The 21854-nt window shown below is 37.5% G+C and overlaps 1 protein-coding gene across 1 annotated transcript; it reads right to left on the bottom strand.

The window, feature by feature from the left end:
* Nucleotides 1–6418: 6418 nt before the first annotated feature.
* LOC309846377 (olfactory receptor 5H2-like) lies at nucleotides 6419–11148 on the bottom strand. The gene is made up of 2 exons (XM_082695277.1): nucleotides 11008–11148; nucleotides 6419–7856 (listed from the first exon to the last, which is right to left on the bottom strand). The coding sequence occupies exon 2, from the start codon at nucleotides 7836–7838 to the stop codon at nucleotides 6909–6911; it is 930 nt and encodes a 309-aa protein (XP_082551403.1). The 5' UTR covers nucleotides 7839–7856; nucleotides 11008–11148; the 3' UTR covers nucleotides 6419–6908.
* Between the last annotated feature and the right edge of the window lie 10706 nt (nucleotides 11149–21854).

Raw genomic sequence — 21854 nt, 5'->3', positions numbered from 1 at the left:
CACTTTCAATCATGGTTTCCAAGAGAAAGTTATAAAAGGTCCACAATTCGTCATCCTTTAAAAAAGAGTCCCATTGAAATTTGGACTCACTGTCCCAAAGCAGGGAGGAAAGTACAAATCAGAGAGTAGAAACCTTTAGAATAACTTGGGAAGGGGATACTGAGGGCCACCAGAGAGGAGTGAAGAGGGAGGAGAGGGGTTCCTTCCTGTTTTCCGTTATGCTGCAAACTCCCACCTAGTTCTCAAGTGTCACTCTGACTCACCCTCTCCGGCCTACTCCTGCACATGTTCCCCACCTGCCCACCTCTTCATTCTCTCTTCCTCATTTTCTTCCCGTGGAGACAGTGTTTTCTGTCCCTTCTTTGGCCCAAACCCAGCCTGACCAACAACAGCCATTTCTTAGGCTCAGCTCTTGAAACAGGAACGAGTGTCTTCACTTCAGCCAGAAGCATGGTCTTCGATGCTTCCAGGGCCTCAGGGTCTCTCGGGAGGGAAGAGAACTGGACCTGACCCAGCCTGAACTATCTGACCCTCAGAGGTGGACCCAAGACATCCTCAAGACCCTAACATTTCTCCTTGGATAGGAAACCAGAGGGTCTTGGAATGTGGCATAAAAACGAGAAGTCACCTAAAGGATGTCAGTGTTCTCTCCCTCTGCTTGGGTTGCATTTTCCAAAGTCACACTTTTCAGGTCAGCATTTCTAGTGAATATACAGAATGAGACCACACTAGTATTGACCCCTCCCCCTCAACCTTGGCCCTTTCCCGCTGATCAGAAACCAAGCAAGGGATCTCAGAAGACATAGGGGGAGGGCAGGGAAGATGCTATGTGTTTTTGGCATAACTTCACTGGGATTTGGAATTCTTTTCTCTCTGAACACAAAGCCTGTTCTAGTCCTAGCCAGAAAATTCGGGGAGGGTGGGGGTGGGGAGAATACTGTAATGAAACTGGTTAGTCAATATTGTCTTAATATTGTTGACAAGTCTGTAAAGTTTCTTTTTATGAGTATTTCTATTTAAGCTATTTCACCTTTGTTTTGAAATCCTTCCCTTTTAGGAGAAAATGTGACACTTGTGAAAAAGCTTGTAAGAAAGCCCCTCTTCCATGACCCGTTTTTTGTCCTTTAAAACTCCTTTAAATGACAAATCTAGGTAATTAAGGTTGTGAATTTTTATTTTTGCTTTGTTTTTAATGAACATTTGTCTTTCAGAATAGGATTGTGTGATAATGTTTAAATGGCAAAAACATGATTTTGTGCAATTAACAAAAAGCTACTGCAAGCAAAATAAAACCTTTATTGGTAACACACACACACACACACACACAAACACACAAAATATTCACATATTGTGGTTAAGTAGGAGAGAGAGGATGTGCAGAAACTCCATTTTGACTGGTCTCTAAATATTTGTTATTATAAAAACTTGGCTTCACTGATTATTTTAAAACAGTGGTTCCTAAGTATGGCTTCAAGCCAATAGCATTAGCATAACTAAATCAGAAACACTACTGATGGAGCCTATCAATATGCTTTCACAAGTTCTCCCCATGATCTTGATGCCCACTATAATTTATGAATCACCATTGTGAAAGAACAACATGAATGTCTATGCCAGAGAGATTTTGACATATACTGAATATACACACTCAGTAAGATTTTGTCATGGGTGGTCTACAATGCAGACATTGAGAAATACTGTTCTAGTGTTGACTGATGTTTTTCTTAACCTAATTACATTATTTCCTTGAATACCATGTAAGATATTTTGTTAGCAATCTCCTGAACAGTAGAAAGTATTGTAAAGTGATGAGAAAAGTGTATGTATATGACATTATTTACATTTAAAGAGATATTAAATATGAGTTGTTCTTTTTGAGACTTTTATTCAAGATAGTTAACATATATTATTATATTATTTTCAGGTGTAACAATATCGTGCTATATATTTCTCAGTTCTCATCAAGATAAGTACACTCTTAATCTCCTTTATCTATTTCACCCATCCCCCCACCCCTCCTCACCTCCCATCTACAGGATGTTCTCTATATTTAAGTCTACTTTTTATGTATGTTTGTCTTTTTTGTTTTATTTTTTCATTTGTTTTTTATTAAATTCTACAAATGAATGAAATCTTATGGCATTTGTTTCCCACTGATTTATTTCACTTAACATTGTGCCCTCTAGGTCCTTCCATGTTGCTGCACATCACAAGATGTCTTTCTCTTTTATGGCAAAATAATATTCCATTTTGTGTATGTGTGTGTGTACTTCTTCATTATCCATTCATCAACCAAGGGACATGAATTGCTCCCATATCGTGGCTATTTTAAATAATGTTGCAATAAAATCGAGTTGTATATATCTCTCTGAAATAGGTTTTCATTTTCTTTGGATAAATACTCAGTAAGGCAATTAATGTATCACATAATAGTTCTACTTTTCAATTTTTTTAGGAACCTCCATACTGTTTTTTATAGTGTCTGTACCAATTTGTGTTCTCACCAAGTGCACAAGTTTTCCTTTCTATAGACATGTTAACCAACATTTACTATTTCTTGTGGTTCTGATTATAAGTATTGTGGCAGATGTAAGGTGATATCTCATTGTTTTCATTTGCATTTCCCTGATGATTAGTGATGTTGAACATCCATCCATTTATGTGTCAGTTGGCCATCTATATCTTCTTCGGTAAAAATTCTATTTCAGTCCTCTGCCCGTTTTTAATCATAGTATTTGGGTTTCCTTGGTGTCCAGTTGTGTAAATTCTTTATATATTTTGACTACTAACTGTTTATCAGACATATCATTTGGAAATATCTCCTCCCTTTCAATAGGGTGCCTTTTGTTGTTGGTGGTGGTAGTAGTTTCCTTTGCTGTGCAGAAGATTTTTACAGGAATTGAGTTCTTTTAAATCTTCAACTTAAGAAAATAAACCTTCATAATAAAAAATGTGCAAAGTATGTAATCTGTGTTTCCAAGGGATGACTGAATCCCACATCAGCAGCAGTTGTTCTAGACAAATACACAAACTTAACATTGTGATATCATCCTTTTCATCTAAGTATCTATTAAATAATACATATGTAATGTCATATATTCTTTTTAAAGGACTGATAGAATATCTTGTCTATAATATGGACTTTGCACAGATATATATTTTTTACCTCTTTTCTGACATGCTACTTACATCACAAAAATAGTGTACAAAATGAATAGCGCTGTAACAGAAATGAGAATGGGATTACATCGGTGGACAAAGGATTTTGGTGGATTTCTGGAAGGAATAAGACAGTTGGTATTTTACTGAAGTTCCAACCAGAAGAAATGAATTTACAGACCTGAAATATACAAGAGGAGGCTACAGAGGAAGTCTGAGCTTCTGAGAGACCCCCAGCTCTCTGTCCCATACTCATCTAGCCTACAGTCAGACCTGAGAGGTAACATTCTCAGACTCACAGGTGGATGTGAGTCTTTCTCATTCTAAGAAAAAGCCAATTAGGAAAACAGACCTTTCTGAGACTGAAGAAATACACAGTAGTAGTTTATATTACTATTTTTGTCTTGAGGTCATAAAAATGAAAGAACAAGGAAAGTCTAGATAATTAACAGGACAAATCAGAATGATAGGAATATCATAAAGCAAAGAATCAATAAATTGCACACATAAGGAAGATATAAATTCTCAAGTTTAAAGAGTAAAAACAGGGTGTCTGGGTGGCTCAGTGGGTTGAGCTGCTGCCTTCAGTTCAGGTCATGATCTCAGGGTCCTGGAATTGAGTCCCGCTTCTGTCTCTCTCTGTCCGCCTGCCTCTCTGCCTACTTGTGATCTCTCTCTGCCAAATAAATAAATAAAATCTTAAAAAAAAAATAAAAGAGTAGAAACAGCTGCACATTAATCCATTCAGTTGCTTTGCTAGCTCTTGGGAGTATCTCTCAAAAAAAAGAAAAAGAGAGCAGATGACCTGGTCTAATCTTGTGATCTGTACCTCCAGAAGTACATGATAATGATATTTTTCTTTATTTTTTTCTTTATTTATTTTAAAGATTTCATTTATTTATTTGAGATAAAGCATGAAGGAGCAGAGGGAGGTGGAGGAGATGTAGAGGGAGAAGCAGGCACCCCATTGAGCAGGAAGCCTGATCTCTGGACTCTGGGATAATGACCTGAGCTGAAGGAAGATGCTTAAGGAACTGAACAATTTAGGCACCCTGTGTCTCTTTTTTTAATAGTGATATTTTTCTTAAATACTTATATGTGTTATATCTTTAAGGAAGCATCTACTGAAAGGGCTTCTCCTTGATATTATCTCATACTCCATCCAAGGAACTAATTCTAGTGATAAGAGGAAGAATTCACTTTATGTCTATGATGCTCAAGATTGTCATGAAAGAAACAGGAAGAGGGGTTGGCCTGCAGCAGCCATCCCCAACCTAGTTATTTCCCTGGGCTCATTAACTTACTGAAAACAAGTGACACGACACATTCTATTGTGTTTTATGTGTGCATGCTGTTACATTTAAAATTTCACAGGTTGTTCACAAATACTTACTTAAGACCTCATGTGTAAGTCACTGTTCTACATGCTGAACAAGTTCAGGAGTACTAGGACTTCTGAGTTATATTCTAAAAGAGTGTGTAAACCAAAAATAAGTACTATACAAGGCCAGGTGTGATCTAAGAAGAATAAATAAACTAATGTACTTCAAATGAGTATGAATTCCTATCCTCTTTGTGGTAATCTGGAAATTCATCAAGGAAGCTATAACACTTACATTGCTAGACCTTAAAGAAAAAACATCACATCCATTGCAAATAAACATGAGTAGTTGTGGAGTGACATGGAGGATTTTATTCTCTATGGGGAGACCTAAATAGGCAAATGATTGAACCTGAAAGAATGAGGTGTTTCCAGAAGGCTTTCAATAATTCTATATGGGTATAAAACATGGTCTTAGGAGAATTGGAGGAAAAGCACTTCAGTGTTAAACCAAGGTTTACTTAAAACCTCAAATAATGCCAGGGTGAACAATTGCAGGCTGAAGAAGATACTGATACTTATGTGGATATATATGTAAGTGTAGATCTAACTAGATCTATATCATATATTCTGGACTTACACATGAGCAGAAAAAGATATGCATATGTATACATATATATGCATATGTATATACACACACACACATATGTCCACACATACATTTTTTGTATGTTCACCATATATATACACACATATATAATATATATGCACATATATATTTATATACATATATTTTTGTAGACAGATACATATATATCTACAAAAATATACCATATATTATACTACATAACCTAGTGGCAAAGACAATCCATTAAATGTTATTGAAAATGTATCATTAACATTAGTTACGTTTACAAAGTTTAGGAAGTAAGAGAGTATCAGTAGGATACAGATACTGATACTAAAGAGGATAAGTAATTAGAGTAGTGCAAATCACAGAAGTGGGTAGTCATGGGGATTACAGGCTTAGTGGTCTCAGTAGAACTGTGTATGGAATCAGTGGTGAGAAAGGAAGGGTAGAGGTGGATTGAGATGGATTACTCAGTATACTTTGCAAATGGGGTATGATAAAAAATAACATTTATGGACTTTGAGGCACAAAAAACCATAATTTATATAAATATTCATATCTCTCTTAAGTACCCACTAGGTACCCACTATGACATTAAGTCACCTTAAGATTATTTAGACTTTGGTAACATGCATTTAAAGACCTTCATTGTCAATAACACATTCCAAAAACTACATATTATTGATTTTAAAATCTTTCTAGCATAATTTTTTTTTTAATTCTAGCGATATTGAGACCACTTGGTTCCAAGTTGGCCACTTTTGTCTATGTCCACACCAGCTTAAGTCCTTGATGAATGTGTTAGCTTTCTTTATTAGTGAAGTTTTAGAGACTGTCTAACAACATACAAACACAGCTAGAAAGGGTCTATAGTAGGCATCATAGACAGTGAGAGGCAACTTGCCTCTCACTTCCTCTAAGAAGCACACTAGCCTAAAAGCATCTCTTAAAACTTGACCCTCTTTCTTCATTGTCTTAAAACCCTTGTCAGTTTCTTCCCTCATTGCTCTCTTTTCTTTTTATTTCTCTCTGTGGTTATCAGAGTTGAAGCCACACGAGAGGTAAAATTCACCATGCCCTAAATAAAGTAGAAAGAAAACCTTGATGGCTGGCAGAACTCTTGGGGTTTTCCTCTGTTCACTCAAACACAAGTCTGCCTCTACTATCCAGTTAAATGGAACATGGGTCTTGGCTATATAGCTGCATAAGTATCAAAGACACCAAAATCACGTTCAGTTCAGAGGCACTATACCATATTAGTAATTAATGCATTTATAAATCACACCAAGGAACAGACAAGCCTGTGAAATGTTTTAATTTTTGTTTTGTTTTATTTAGGTATGATATGAACACTTGATTAAAATTCCTTATATGTGGGTCCCTGGGTGTCTCAGTCATTAAGCTTCTGCCTTCCGCTCAAGTCATGATCCGTGGGTCCTGGGATTGATCCCCACATTAGGTAGGTGCGGGGTGGGGGGTGTCCCTGCTCGGCGGAAAGCCTGCTTCTCCCTCTCCCAACCTGCTTGCTTGGGTTTGCTCTCTTGCTGTATCTTTCTCTCTCTCTCTCTGTCAAATAAATCTATAAAATATTGAAAAAAATTATAATAATAAAATTTCTTGTGTGGTTTGAAAAATATACACAAATTCTTTTATGAGAGTATTAGGTTCTTCCTCCAAATCATTGAAGACTAAGGTAATTATAACTGCAAAAATAATGACTATTACTCAACACATAGCAATAGTAGTCCACAGAATTTTGTCATTTTAATGAAAGGAGAATAGATATTAGTATGAGATCTAAACATTTCTCTTTAATATTTTTCTCAGTGAATCTGTGACTTTCTTATTTCTCAGGCTGTATATAATTGGATTTAAGAAAGGAATTATGACAGTATAGAATACAGAACCCATCATATCTTGATCATCGGCCTCTGCAGATCCAGGACGCACATACATGAAGAGAAGGGGGCCATAGTACAAAGAGACAGATAAGAGGTGGGCTCCACAGGTGGAGAAGGCTTTTCTTATACCTTGTAGAGACTTCTTTTTTAAGATTGTAAAGAGAACAAGTGTGTAAGACACAAGAACAGTCAAAATGGTAAATACTTGTATTGACCCAGAGAAAATAAATAGCATCAGATAATTAATAGAAGGATCAGTACACGAAATCTTAAGTAAGGGTATAATGTCACAGTAAAAGTGATGTACTATGATGGAATTGCAGAAAGTTAATCTAAATAAAAAAGAAGTATGAATTATGGCATGAAGAAGGCCACCTAAAAATGACAAAACTATCAGCTGGATGCACAGCATATTGGACATAATCACTGGATAAAGTAACGGTTTGCATATGGCCACATACCGATCATATGCCATTGTTGCAAGCAGAAAACATTCTGTGGTCGCACTGATTGCAAAGGAGAAAAATTGTATCATGCATTCAGAGAGAGAGATCATCTTGCTCTTGGCAAAGAAGTTGACTAGCATCTTGGGGGATACTGTGGATGATAACCAAGCATCCACAAATGCCAGATTCGCAAGAAATAAGTACATGGGGATGTGAAGGTGAGGGTCATTGCGGATGACAGCAATCAGCCCAAGGTTCCCCACAATGGTGATAAGATATATAACCAAGAACACCAGGAACAAGGGAATCTGCCACTCTGGTTGATATGTGAATCCTGTGAGAACAAACTCTTCTAGCTCTGTTGCATTTTTAGTTTCCATATTCTTAATAGATGGTCTCTGAAATTAAATGTGTAAATGAAAAAGAATATTCATTAATGATTTATAAAAGACAGTTCAGTGAGGGTAATTGAAATAAAACCATACACTAGCTTGAAGGCACTTCAATTTTATTTCCCCTAATATGGCAACTATTGGGGGGAATTTTTATATTGCAAACATATAACTACTTAAGTTCAAACTATGTACAAGATAAACAGATTTAGAAGATAAGAAAAACATTCTAAACATGAGCAAGTTCTGTGTATAGGACATTAATGCAGCATGAAAAGTAAAAATGTTAGAAAGGCCTGGATCATCAAGTGATCAGTTCCCTGTGAAACATCTTCAGCTGTGTCCTTCAAACAATAGGCTGGGACTGAAAGCTTTTAAGAAAGGAAGTGTCATCCTCAGATGTTTATTAAATTAAGTATTTGGTTGTAGAAAATTAGGCTGAAGGGAGGGGAAACTAGAGGAAAAACACTAAACAGGAAGCCAATATTATTGTCCAGCAATTCCCAAACCAAATTAAACATGAAAATTGGCTAGGACAGTTTTTGTACAAAATATGGTTTTGAGATATTGCTGTACAAACTGATTGAGCTCATGAATTGGTTGGAATGATGTGCATTTTATAAAAGCTCCAGGGCTGCTTGAACAGCATGTGCAGTTCTTGGTCTGTGTGCAATATGACACTGGGAATAAAGAGGAGACAAAGAGGTAGCTCAAAGTAAATCACAATGTACAGTCACTAGGACTCAGTGACACATTAGATGTGAAGGGAGTTGGTCGGTGTAGAAAAAAGAAGACACTTGGTGCTTGGTAGATGGTCATCAAGCATTGAGATTGAGGACTCAGGTGTGGCAGGCAGTTTTTTCAAGGAGCATTCGAAAACACCCAGGTGAAATGCACTCAGCAGAATAGTTCTATAGGTGCTTAATAGAAATGATGACTGGGGAGTCATTAGAGTGACTAAAGGCATAGTTTTGTATGACCTATCCATTAAAGTGTATAAGGTAAAAGAGAAGGAGGAGAAAGAAACTTGTGGAAGTTAAAGAGATTACAAAATGGATATACATCATGTATGCATTGGCTAACATTTGATCATCTATTCTACCATATGACTCTTGGTGGCAAACAGAAGCTGTCATTAAGTCCAGAAGCCAAAAGTTCTATAAACTGACTTTTCCATCATAGAGGACTTGCTGTAGGTTTGCCCATAAAAGTCACATATGCTGGATTTGGTAAATGGAGAGAAGGGGACAAACGGCCAGGGGGGAAAAGGAGAATTTGGATTGCGAAGTCAACCAAGGAAACAATATCATGACCCTAGAAAATGTATCCTACACCTCAATGGTGTAGGCATATCAAAGGAAGCTGTTGCATCTGCATCTAGTAGCAAGCACAGCAGCTCTTAGCAAGCTAGATAGACTAGGACAGATTTTGGCTGTTTCGCAGACTTTCTTGCATTGTGTTCCTGCCCATTTTTCCAGTGGGTTTCTCCAGTCCCCTAACATTTTGACATGAAAGCCAATTTCCTTTCAATTAACTCATTTCCTTTGACAACCAAGAGCTCTGGCTTAAAAAGTGAGAAAAATAAAAAAATTAAAAAAACGGAAAAGAACACTGAGCAGAGTGGCCAGAGATGCATGAAGGAATTGGAAAGCTGAGTGTTGCAGAATTAAAGGGAGAAAAAAACCTCAACCAGGACAAAGTGAAGTACAGTGCCAAAAGTGAAATAAATGCTCTAGTGAAATAGGAGAGAGCAATGATCATTAAGTGTGGGAATTAATAGATTCCTGGTGACTTGTGTGAGAGCAATGTCCATTTTCTGATGGAGTTGAGGTCAGAGAGCAGAGAGGAGAATGGGAAACATGGGGCACAACAGTGAGGAGAACGAAATACGGTGTGCTGAGGAATGTGGGGTGGAGATGGCAATCAGCTGCTGTCCACTGAGTATCCATGGTGTTTTTGTAGGTGGATAGGGATAGGAAAGGCCAAGACATGAAGAGAGAGAAAGAGGAAGTATCAGAGAAAGGCTGAAGATGAAACTGGGGGAAAAGCTCAGACACTCCAGGTAAATATTTGTCTTAACTGTGGTTTTCATTAAAATTGTCAGTATAGGGTATGATTTCTTTTTCTTTCATTCCAAATTCCAACTTTATTTTTCTATGGAAAAATGTGTATGAAATAGAGATTTTTTATTTTAATATGAGGCTAGAAACTTTGTATTGATCATAAATGTTTCAACATTGCTGAAAGCACACTCCACATTTAAAAGTCACTTTATTTTGCGGTTACAGTAGTTAGAACTGAGTTTCTCTAACTACTCTCATTGATTTGAGAGCTCTTTCCTCTCCACTAGGTTTTAGCAGAATAAAATTGAGCTAAAGCCTAGAAGCTACTCCTAGCAATATAAACAACCTATGCTAATAATTGCAATTGCTAAATGTATATTTATTTGGAATTGGTTTCCTTCCATGCAATCCCAAACTACGAGATAATTTAAAATTCTCAAATGCAATCTGTGGTCCTTTATTAAGTCAGAAAGTAGAAAGGACACTAGAGGGCATTTTCTGCATTTTCTCATATACATACATACATATTTATACATATATACATTATATATATATGTGATACTCAATGAAATTATTGTCAGAAGTGGGAGAAAGGATACACAGTGAACATCTAAGTGATTGAACTTAAAAGGTTTGTCATAGAATGTGTTTAATTAAGTGGAATAAACATTTTGAACAGAATCATCAGACCGATTTCTTACAAAGGAAACATTATGACCTAAGTCCTTAAACCCATTTTTAAATCATCTAACTTTCCAGTTACCAAACTCATCCTAGGAAGTCATTGTAATTTTGCTAGCCAGATAATTAACTATGATTAAAGAGTGCAAGTTAGTCGTAGAGCCATTTTGCTTACCCATATTTATTCACAATAGTAAAATACTATTAGTAATTCACTATTTGTTTTCTTTTCTTTTTCATTTCAACTTTTTATATAAATTCTAGGTAGTTAACATATACTAGAATATTAGTTGTGTTTCATTTTCCACCTGTTATTTGGTCATCTTATAAACCAAATCAAAATTATTTCTAAAAATAACAGTACTTTTAACTTTCTAAAAAAATAGTAAGTATTATATAAATCAGTCTCTTACCAATATTTGTTAAGACATTGTGGAGATCCTTTCAGGTTAGTCTGTCTCAAGCTGAAAAAAAAAATAAGAGTTGCACCAGAATGACAGCAGCACAGGCCACAATTCTTTGCAGACCGATTCATTCTGGAGCCTTCCTTTACTAAAAAATCAGCAAAATGCTGTTTATTATAAATCTTCTTTGAACTCAAGAGTCAACCAATTCTACAACTGTGTTCTTTTGCCAGAAGAGGAAGGCATGAAGAAGAATTCCCCTAATTGCACCCAAGGGTTCCCTTTAGGACAAAACTAAGCTGTTCTTCTGGGCATTGTAGATCAGAATCTGTATGAGAAGTCCAGGTGTCCCAATAGGCTTTATAGACTGAGAACATCATGTCACATATACAGTTCTAGTTGCAACAGTTGAAATTGCACACTGTGCTGCTGCTTTCCACCACTAAGGACAATTCTGGAACGTTTAGGCAAATCAGCTTATCTATAAATTGGTCTTTCTCTGAGGACTTTGATTAATATGTTCTTGTCTGAGCTAATCATACATGATTCTATTGAGGCCAGAGTTCTAGGTTCCCTTCAGGAGCCATCCCCAATGAAAGCTGTCCTCATGGAAACTGCAGCTCACATTCCAGATCTAGACCTGACTCCACACTTTAAGCTGAAATCTGATGAGAAATCTCAGTAGGCAAAGGTCAGGGGAAATGCAAAGGGAAACAAAGATAAAGCACCACAGTGAGAAGTGCCATAGCTCAGTGCTTCTCAAATTTTAATGCCTGCAAATCTCCTAGAGAGAGAGCTTATTAAAATGCAGATTCTGTGTGAGTAGGTCTGGGTGAGGCCTGAGGGTCTTCAGTTCTAACCTGGTGATTGCTGCCTCTGGACTTGTATCACCCACAAAGACTTTGTCCTTGGAGGGCTAGATTTTCAGAGAGCCCAGATCATGGGAATAGCACAATCTAACAGATTACAAAGGGAGAAGCTAGGAGTAACCAGATGGTGTGGGGGAGGCCAGCATGGATGGGATCACAAATGCCCTTGGAGGCTCATTCAGAGACTTCGTGTTTTACCCCAGCTTAAAGGAAATGAGGGATTTTGAACATGGTGGTATATGTGTTTGGGTTTGCCTTTTGTGCATTACAAAGTGAGTTGTCAATGAACTTTCCTTCAGAAAAATAAAAATTTACTTCTTTGTAACATTGTGATTTACTACTTGAAGAGTAGAAAAAATGTTCAGGCTTCACAAGGGACTTGATTGGCAGCTAGGGGAAAGCAAACAGCATCTGTTTTGGCAGACTGATTGATCAATATTCTTGCTTCCTTATAATTTTGCTTGTGCAAGCCAAAATGGAGGAGGGAAAACAGCACTGATAAAATAATGTCATTCTGAAAACTTAGTAGAAGGGTGGAGGAAGCAGGATGGTGTGCAGAGGTGGCTTCAACATAACGCAAATGGCTTAAACCTACTGACCCCTTCAATTTTGTATAAATACCTCTTAACTCATTTTGTTGCCTCCTTGATCACAGAAGGTCTGTGATGCTGCTTTCAATAAGAGTAGTCTTCTCAACCTTGGTCCTTTAAACAAATGGGTTGTAGTTTTCACATGCATTTTGCTGATAACACACTGTATAAAGCATCTTCTTGTGTTCTGTTTTGATATCTTTATATCCTCTTTGGTGAAGTATGTTCTAATCCCGGACAAGTTTTTAATTGAGTTAATTCTTCTAAGTAAATTGTTTTTTAATTAGTGTGTTTTGTAAATTCTTCCTATATACAAGTTCAAGTCATTATCAGATATATGATGTGCAAGTATTTCTCAGGATTCTTGTTGTCTTTCTTTCCCACAAAGATATCAAACTGGCCCAGTACACACATGGCATTATGATGTTTGACACCAGTGAGCAAGAAGTAGCAACTGTTCAGTGCTTCCTGGTAAGAAATGTGCATGACAGAGGGGGAAAAATAAACCCAACAAAATCCAGAGTACGTGGCTGGGTCACTGCATAGAGCATGCAATTCTTGATTTGAGGGTTGTGAGTTCCAACCCCCCATTGCGTGTGGTGTCTACTTAAAAAAAAAAAAAATTAAAAGCCCTTACTCTTGAGTGAAATTCCTAGTGGGGGCAGAGATATAGGGCCCGTGGACATTTCCCTTTTGAGGTGAAGGGTAAGTTGCTGCATCTGGCCCTTCCTGCAACTGAAAAAGAGTCACAACACCTAGTGAGTTCCTGTGGATCTGGACACAGCATCATCCTCATTTGGGTGTATTATACCAGACCATTTGCCAAGGGAACAGATAAACTAGTAGTTTTGAGATAGGCTCAGAACAGGAAAAGGCTTTGTAACAAATATAGGTTGCTGTCCATGGCGCTTCACAAATTTGGCCATGTGATTCAGCAGAGGCAATGGTGCTTGAAGTGGCAGATCCAGTAGGGAGGCTTCAAAGCCTTTGATAGGCCTCATAGGAGATCCTCAATGCAGACTGTTAGAATTTTGGAGCGAAGCCCTGCCATCCTCTGTGGATAACTACTCTAACGTTAAGAAACACCCATTGGTCAGCGACAGGCTCTTAGGTAGGACTGACTCATTAACCATAGGCCACTAAGTGAACATGCAACCAAAGCTGCCCTTACAAGCTGGATGTCATTTGATCCACCAGGACATTAAGTTAGACATTCACAGGAACTCTCCACTGTGAAATGAAAGAAGCAGTTATATGCATGTAGAAGTCAGAGCAGGCCCTGAAGGCACAAGCAGTTGCATGAACAAGTGACCTAAATGCTCATGGCCCTTATGCCTGCTACACGGGCCTCTCTCTCCTAGTCTGATCCTATGGTCTCATGGGGAATTTTTTATGATCAATTGACAGAAGGGAAAATGGAGTCCTGGTGAATAGATGTTTCTGCACAAAATGTAGACATCATCCAAAAGTAGACAGCTACAATACTACAAATCCTCTCTGTGATTTTCCTGTACAACAGAGGTGAATGGAAATCTTCCAGGTGGCAGAACTTGGAGCAAGGAACCTGGTTGCTCACCCTGGAAAGAGAAATGGCCTGATGTGTGATTATATACCAATCCATGAGCTATGACTAAAGATTTACTGGGTGATCAGAGACTTTGAAGGAATTTTACTAGGAAATTGAAGACAAGGAAATTTGTGGAAGAGGTATGAAAACACATCTCTCCAAAAATCATGAAGATATTTGTGTCTCATAAAAACTATCATCAAAGTGTGACCTCAGCAGAGAAGGATTTAAAAAATCAAGTAGATGGAAAGACCTACTTTTGGACAATCATCATCTTTCTTTAGACATTTCTGTCATCATCCAGTGAATTCATGAACAAAATGATCCAGTGTCAGGGAAGGAAGCCATGCATGTGTTCATATCATGGACTTCATTTACCTAGGCCACTTTGGCTACAGCCATTGCTGAGTGCTCAGTCATCCAGGAACTGAGATAATACTGAGTCTTTTAAATATTAGTATCTATTAGAATCATCAGCTAGCTACCTGGTGGAAGGTTGATTACATTAGAAAGTTGCCATCATAAAAGGGAAGTGGTTTTTATCTTTTACTGGAAAAGATATCTATTCTATATACAGATTTACCCTATGTGAATTCATTTATTCTACCAAAAGCATCAGCTTTTAAAAAATTTTTTATTTATATTTAATTTCTTTTCAGTGTTCCAGAATTCATTATTTATGCACCACACCCAGTGCTCCATGCAATACGTGCCCTCCATAATACCCACCACCAGGTTCACCCAAACTCCCACCCCCTACCTCTCCAATACCCTCAAACTTTTTCTCTGAGTCCACAGTCTCAATTATTTATCTCCCCCTCCAATTTCCCCCAACTCCCTTCTCCTCTCCAACTCCCCATGTCCTCTGTGTTATTCCTTACTCCACAAAGAAGTGAAACCATATAATTGACTCTCTCTGCTTGACTTATTTCACTCAGCATAATTTCTTCTGGTCCCATCCATGTTGATAACAAAAGTTGGGTATTCATCCTTTCTGATGGAGGCATAATACTCCATAGATATATGGACCACATCTTCCTTATCCATTCATCCGTTGAAGGGCATGGTGGTTTTTTCCCCCATTTGGTGACCGTAGCCATTGCCTTTATGAACTTTGGGGTACAGATGACCCTTCTTTTTACTACATCTGTATCTTTGGGTTAAATACCCAGTAATGCAATTGCAGAGTCATACGGAATCTCTATTTTTAATTTCTTAAGGAATCTCCACACTGTTTTCCAAAGTGGCTGCACCAACTTGCATTCCCAACCAACAGTGTAAGAGGGCTCCCCCTTTCCACATCCTCTCCAACACTTGTTTACTGTCTTGTTAATTTTCACCATTTTAACTGGTGTAAGGTGGTATCTCTATGTAGTTTTGATGATGGCCAGTGATGATGAACATTTTTTCATGTGTCTGTTAGCCATTTGTATATGTCTTCTTTGGAGAAGTGTCTGTTCATGTCTTCTGCCCATTTTTTTGACATGACTATCTGTTTTGTGTCTTTTGAGTTTGAGTTCTTTATAGATCTTGGTTGGATATCAGCCCTTTGTCTGTAGTGTCATTTGTAAATATTTTCCCCCTTTCCATGGGTTGCCTCTTTGTTTTGTTGAATGTTTCCTTTGCTGTGCAGAAGCTTTTGATCTTGATGAAATCCCAAAAGTTCATTTTTGCTTTTGTTTCCTTTGTCTTTAAAGACATATCTTGAAAGAAGTTGCTCTTTGGAGAACAGTGTGGAGATACCTCAAGAAATTAAAAATAGAGCTTTCCTATGACCCTGCAATTGCACTACTGGGTTTAACCTAAAGATACAGATGTAGTGAAAAGAAGGGCCATCTGTACCCCAATGTTTATAGCAGCAATGGCCATGGTTGCCAAACTGTGGAAAGAACCAAGATGCCCTTCAACAGACAAATGGATAAGGAAGATGTGGTCCATACACACTATGGAGTATTATGCCTCCATCAGAAAGGATGAATACCCAATTTTTGTAGCAACATGGACGGGACTGGAAGAGATTATGCTGAGTGAAATAAGTCAAGCAGACAAAGTCAATTATAATATGGCTTTACTATTTGTGGAGCATAACAAATAACATGGAGGACATGGGGAGATGGAGAGGAGAAGGGAGTTGAGGGAAATTGGAAGGGAAGGTAAATCATGAGAAACTATGGACTCTGTAAAACAACCTGAGGGTTTTGAAGGGGTGGGGGCTGGGAGGTTGGGGGAGCCAGATGATGTGTATTGAGGAGGGCACATATTGCATGGAGTACTAGGTGTGGTGCAAAAACAATGAATACTGTTACACTAAAAAGAAATTTTTAAAAAAAAGTTGCTGTGGCTGATATCGAAGAGGTTACTGCCCATCTTCTCCTCTATGATTCTGATGGATTCCTGTCTCACGTTGAGGCCTTTTATTCATTTCAAGTTTATCTTTGTGTATGGTATAAGAGAATGGTCGAGTTTCATTCTTCTACACATAGCTATCCAATTTTCCCAGCACCATTTATTGAAGAGACCGTCTTTTTTCCACTATATATTTTTTCCTGCTTTGTCGAAGATATTTGACCATAGAGTTGAGGGTCCATATCCGGGCTCTCTTCTTTGTTCCACTGGTCTATGTGTTTGTTTTTTTCCCAGTATCATGCCATCTTCGTGATCACAACTTTGTGGTAAAGCTTGAAATTAGGCAACGTGATGCTGCCAGATTTGTTTTTCTTTTTCATCACATCCTTAGCAATGTGGGGTCTCTTCTGATTCTGTATTAATTTTAGCATTGTGTGCTCTAGCTCTTTGAAAAATGCCAGCAGAATTTTGATCTGAATGGCATTGAAAGTATAGATTGTTCTAGGCAGTATAGACATTTTAACAATGTTTATTCTTCTGAACCATGAGCATGGAATGGTCTTCCATCTTTGTGTCTTCTTCAATTTCTTTCATGAGTGTTCTATAGTTCCTTGAGTACAGATCCTTTACATCTTTGGTTAGTTTATCCCAGGCATCTTATGATTCTTGGTGCTGTAGTAAATGGAATTGATTCTCTAATTTCCCTTCTGTATTTTCATTGTTAGTGTATAAGAAAACAACTGATTTCTGTATTTTGATTTTGTATCCTGCCACATTACTGAATTGCTGTATGAGTTCTCATAGTTTGGGAATGGAGTCTTTTTGGTTTTCCATATAAAGTATTATGTCATCTGCAAAGAGGGAGAGTTTGACTTCTTCATTGCCAATTTGAATACTTTTTATTTCTCTTTGTTGTCTGATTGCTTTGCTAGGACTTCTAATACTATGTTGAACAAGAGTGGTGAGAGTGAGCATCCTTGTCATGTTCCTATTCTCAACAGGAAGGCTTTGAGCTTCTTCCCATTGAGAATGATATTTGCTGTGGGTTTTTCATGGATAGATATTATGAAGCTCAGGAATTTTCCCTCTATCCCTATACTTTGAAGCATTTTAATCAGGAACGGATGCTGGATTTTGTCAAATGCTTTTTCTGCATCAATTGAGAGAACCATTCGGTTCTTTTCTCTTCTCTTTTAGATTTGTTCTATCACATTTATTGATTTGCAAATGTTGAACCACCCTTTCAACCCAGGATGAATCCCACCTACTCATGGTGGATAATCTTTTTAATGTGCTGTTGGATCCTATTTGCTAGGATCTTGTTGAGAATCTTAGCATCCATCTTCATCAGGGATATTGGTCTGAAATTCTCCTTTTTGTTGGGGTCTTTGCCTGGTTTGGGGATCAAGGTAATGCTGGCTTCATAAAAAGAGTCTGGAAGTTTTCCTTCTGCTTCAATTTTTTGAAACAGCTTCAGAAGAATAGGTGTGTTATTTCTTCTTTGGAAGTTTGGTAGAATTCCCCCAGGAATCCATCAGGTTCCAGGTTCTTTTTTGGGGGGAGGTTTTTGATCATTGCTTCAATCTTGTTACTAGATATCATTCTATTCACATTGTCAATTTCTTCCTGACTTAATTTTGGAAGTTTATAGTTTTCCAGGAAGGCATCAATTTCATCTAGGTTACTTAACTTATTGGCATATAGCTGTTGAATAATAATTTCTGATGATTGTTTCCTTGGTGTTAGTTGTGATCTCTCCCTTTTCATTCATAATTTTATTAATTTGGGTCTTCTTTATTTTCTTTTGGATTAGATTGACCAATATGGGAGCAGCCAACTACATAAGACAACTGTTAATCAAGATAAAGAGTCATATTGATATGAATACATTCATAGTAGGGGATCTTAACACATCCCTCTCAGGAATAGACAGATCCTCTAAGCAGAAAATCAATAAAGAAACAAGAGCATTGAATGACACTTTGGACCAAACGGATCTCATAGATATATTCAAAACATTCCACCCTAAAACAGCAGAATACTCATTCTTATCAAGTATACATGGAGCTTTCTCCAGAATAGACCACATACTGGGTCACAAATCAGGTCTCAACCTATACCAAAGGATTGAGATTATTCCCTGCATATTCTCAGATCACAATGCTTTGAAACTGGAACTCAACCACAATAAAAAGTTTGGAAGAAATTCAAACACCTGGAAGCTAAAGACCACCTTGCTTAAGAATGCATGGATCAACCAGAAAATCAAAGAAGAACTTAAACAATTCATGGAAACTAATGAGAATGAAGACACTTTGGTCCAAAACCTATGGGATACAGCAAAGGTGGACCTAAGGGGAAAATACATAGCCATCCAAACCTCCCTCAAAAAATTTGAAAAATACAAAATACACCAGCTGTATTTATACCTTAAAGAACTGTTGAATCAACAACCCTACATACAAGAAGGGAAATAAGATTAGAGCCGAGATCAATGAGGTAGAAACTAGAGATACAGTAGAATGCATTGACGAACCTAGAAGCCAGTTTTTTGAAAGAATCAATGAGATCAATAAACCATTGGCCAAAAGCATCATCTTGAACTTAACAGAATTCCTTATTGACTATCCAAGGTCATAGGATTACATGCAACATATCTTCTGACCAACGAATTTACATCACAGCCAAAGAATGCAGCAAAGGGGGGCGCCTGGGTGGCTCAGTGGGTTAAGCCTCTGCCTTTGGTTCAGGTCATGATCTCAGGGTCTTGGGATTGAGCCCCGCATCGGGCTTTCTGCTCAGCAGGGAGTCTACTTCCCTCTCTCTCTCTCTGCCTACTTATGCTCTCTCTCTCTCTCTCTCTCTCTCTCTCTGTCAAATAAATAAAAATTAAAAAAAAAAAAAAGAATGCAGCAAAGGGCCTAGGACCATAAAATTCATTGGTCTTATCCATTCCCCATAATTCTGAAGCTTTTTGTTTGGTAGAATGGTGAAAGAGCCTTTTTGGAGACTCATTTATAGCAGAAATACATGTGATACCTTATAGCATTAGAGTATTTCCAGAAGGCTGTATGTTTTCTGAGTCAGCATCCAGTGCACCATACTGGTTCAGTGAGACCCACTCACTGTTACTGCTAGGAATACACTAGCATTTTTTTTATTATTATTTTTTTGGCCACCAGCATAATTTTTGCTTCATGTACACTTGATTTTATCCTCTGGTTGTCTAGAGGTCTTGGAGCCAAAGTGAGGAATGCTGTCATCAGGACACACAATAGTGATCCCTGTACCTGGAAGGAGAAGCAGACTCCCCACTGAGCAGGAAGTCTGATACAGAGCTGTGCCCCCAGACCCTGAGATCATGACCTAAGCCAAAGGCAGATGCTTAACAGACTGAGCCACACAGGTGCCACTGGAACATGTTATATATGAAATTTCATTGAAAATGAGGATCCAAAAGTTCATTCTACTTAAAAATTCATTTTTTAACTGAACATAATTTAAAAAATAAATTTGACACATTAAAAAAAACTCACTTTTTTAATGAACTAAGGTCTCATCTATTAACCTTACCCAAACAAGGCAGTGGGGTTTTCATTGGCAATCATCACTTCCTTTTTTTTTTTTTTTTAAGATTTTATTTATTCATTTGACAGACAGAGATCACAAGTAAGCAGAGAGGCAGGCATAGAGAGAGGAGGAAGCAGAGTCCCTTCAGAGAAGAGAACCCAATCCAGGGCTCAATGCGGAATTCGATCCCAGGACCCTGGGATCATGACCCAAGTCAAAGGCAAAAGCTTTAACCCACTGAGCCATCCAGGCACCCCAGCTATCATCACTTTCAATCATGGTTTCCAAGAGAAAGTTATTAAAAGGTCCACAATCTTTTGTCCTTTAAAACAAAAGCCCCACTGAAAGTTAGACTCACCCTCCCATAGCAGGGAGGAAATTGCAAACCAAAGGGTAGAAACCTTTAGAATATTCACATATTGTGGTTAAGTAGGAGATAGGGGATGTGTAGAAACTCCATTTTGACTGGTCTCTAATATTTTGTTATTATAAAAATTTTGCTTCACTGATTATTTTAAAACAATGGTTCCTAAGTATGGTTTTAAACTAACAGCATTAACATTGCCAAATCAAACACACTAATGATGGAGCCTATCAATATACATGTTCTCCAAATGATCTTGATGCCCACTATAGTTTAAGAATCACCATTATAAAAGAATAATATGAATGTCTATACCAGAGAGATTTTGACATGATGAATATACATACTCACTAATATTTTGCCATAGCTGCTCTACAATGAAGACATTGAGAAATAATGTTCTACCATTGATTGAATTGTTTTAACCTAATTATGTTTTTTCTTTGAATACAGTCTAAGATAATTTTGTTAGCAGTCTTCTGAATGGTAGAAAGTATCATAAAGTGATGAGAAAAGTGTTTATATACTACATTATTTACAGTTAAAGAAATAATAAATATGAGTTATTTTAAAACTTTTATTCAAGATAATTAACATAGAGTACTATATTATTTTCAGATGCAAAATACCATGATTCTACAATGCTATACATTTCTCAGTGCTCATAAAGATAAGTATATTCTTCATCTCATTTATCTGTTTCACCCATCCCCTCACTCACCTCCCACCTGCCAGAGTGTTCTCTATATTTAAGTCTCCTTTTTATGTTTGTTTGTCTCTTTTTGTTTGTTTGTTTTGTTCATTTGTTTTGTTTCTTAAATTCCACATGTGAGGGGTGCCTTGGTGGTTCAGTCATTAAATGTCATGATCCCCAGAGTCCCCGGATTTTATTTATTTGTGAGATATAGCACACAGGAGCAGGGGCAGGGGGGAGGTGGAGGAGATGTAGAGGGAGAAGGAGGCATCCCACTGAGTGGAAAGCCTGAGCTGAGCTGGGCTTGATCTCTAGATTCTGGGATAATGACCTGAGATAAGGGAAGATGCTTAAGGAACTGAGCAATCCAGGCACCTCACCTTTCTTTTTTCAATAATGATGTTTTTATTAAATAGTTATATGTGTTATATCTTTAAACAAACCTCTAATGAAAGGGCTTCTCCTTGATACTGTCTCATACTCCATACAAGAAACTGATTCTAGTGATAAGAAGAAGAATTCATTTTATGTTTATGATGCTCAAGATAGTCATGAAAGAAACAGGAAAAAAGCTGGCCTACAGCAGCTATCCCCAGTAATTTCCCTGGGCTCATTAACTTGCTGAAAAAGAGTGACACATTCTATTGCGTTTTATGTGTTCATGCTGTTACATTTTTAAAATTAGTACTAGGACTTCTAAGTTATATTCTAAAAGAGTGTGTAAACCAAAAATAAGTACTATACAACGCCAGGTGTGATCTAAGAAGAATAAGTAAACTAATATGCTTCAAATGATTATGAATTCCTATCCTCTTTGTGGTAATCTGGAAATGTATCAAGGAAGCTATAACACTTA

The sequence above is a fragment of the Mustela nivalis genome (genome assembly GCF_964662115.1).
Source record: "Mustela nivalis genome assembly, chromosome: 1".
NCBI lineage: Eukaryota > Metazoa > Chordata > Mammalia > Carnivora > Mustelidae > Mustela > Mustela nivalis.
This window is presented reverse-complemented; position numbering and strand designations above follow the sequence as displayed.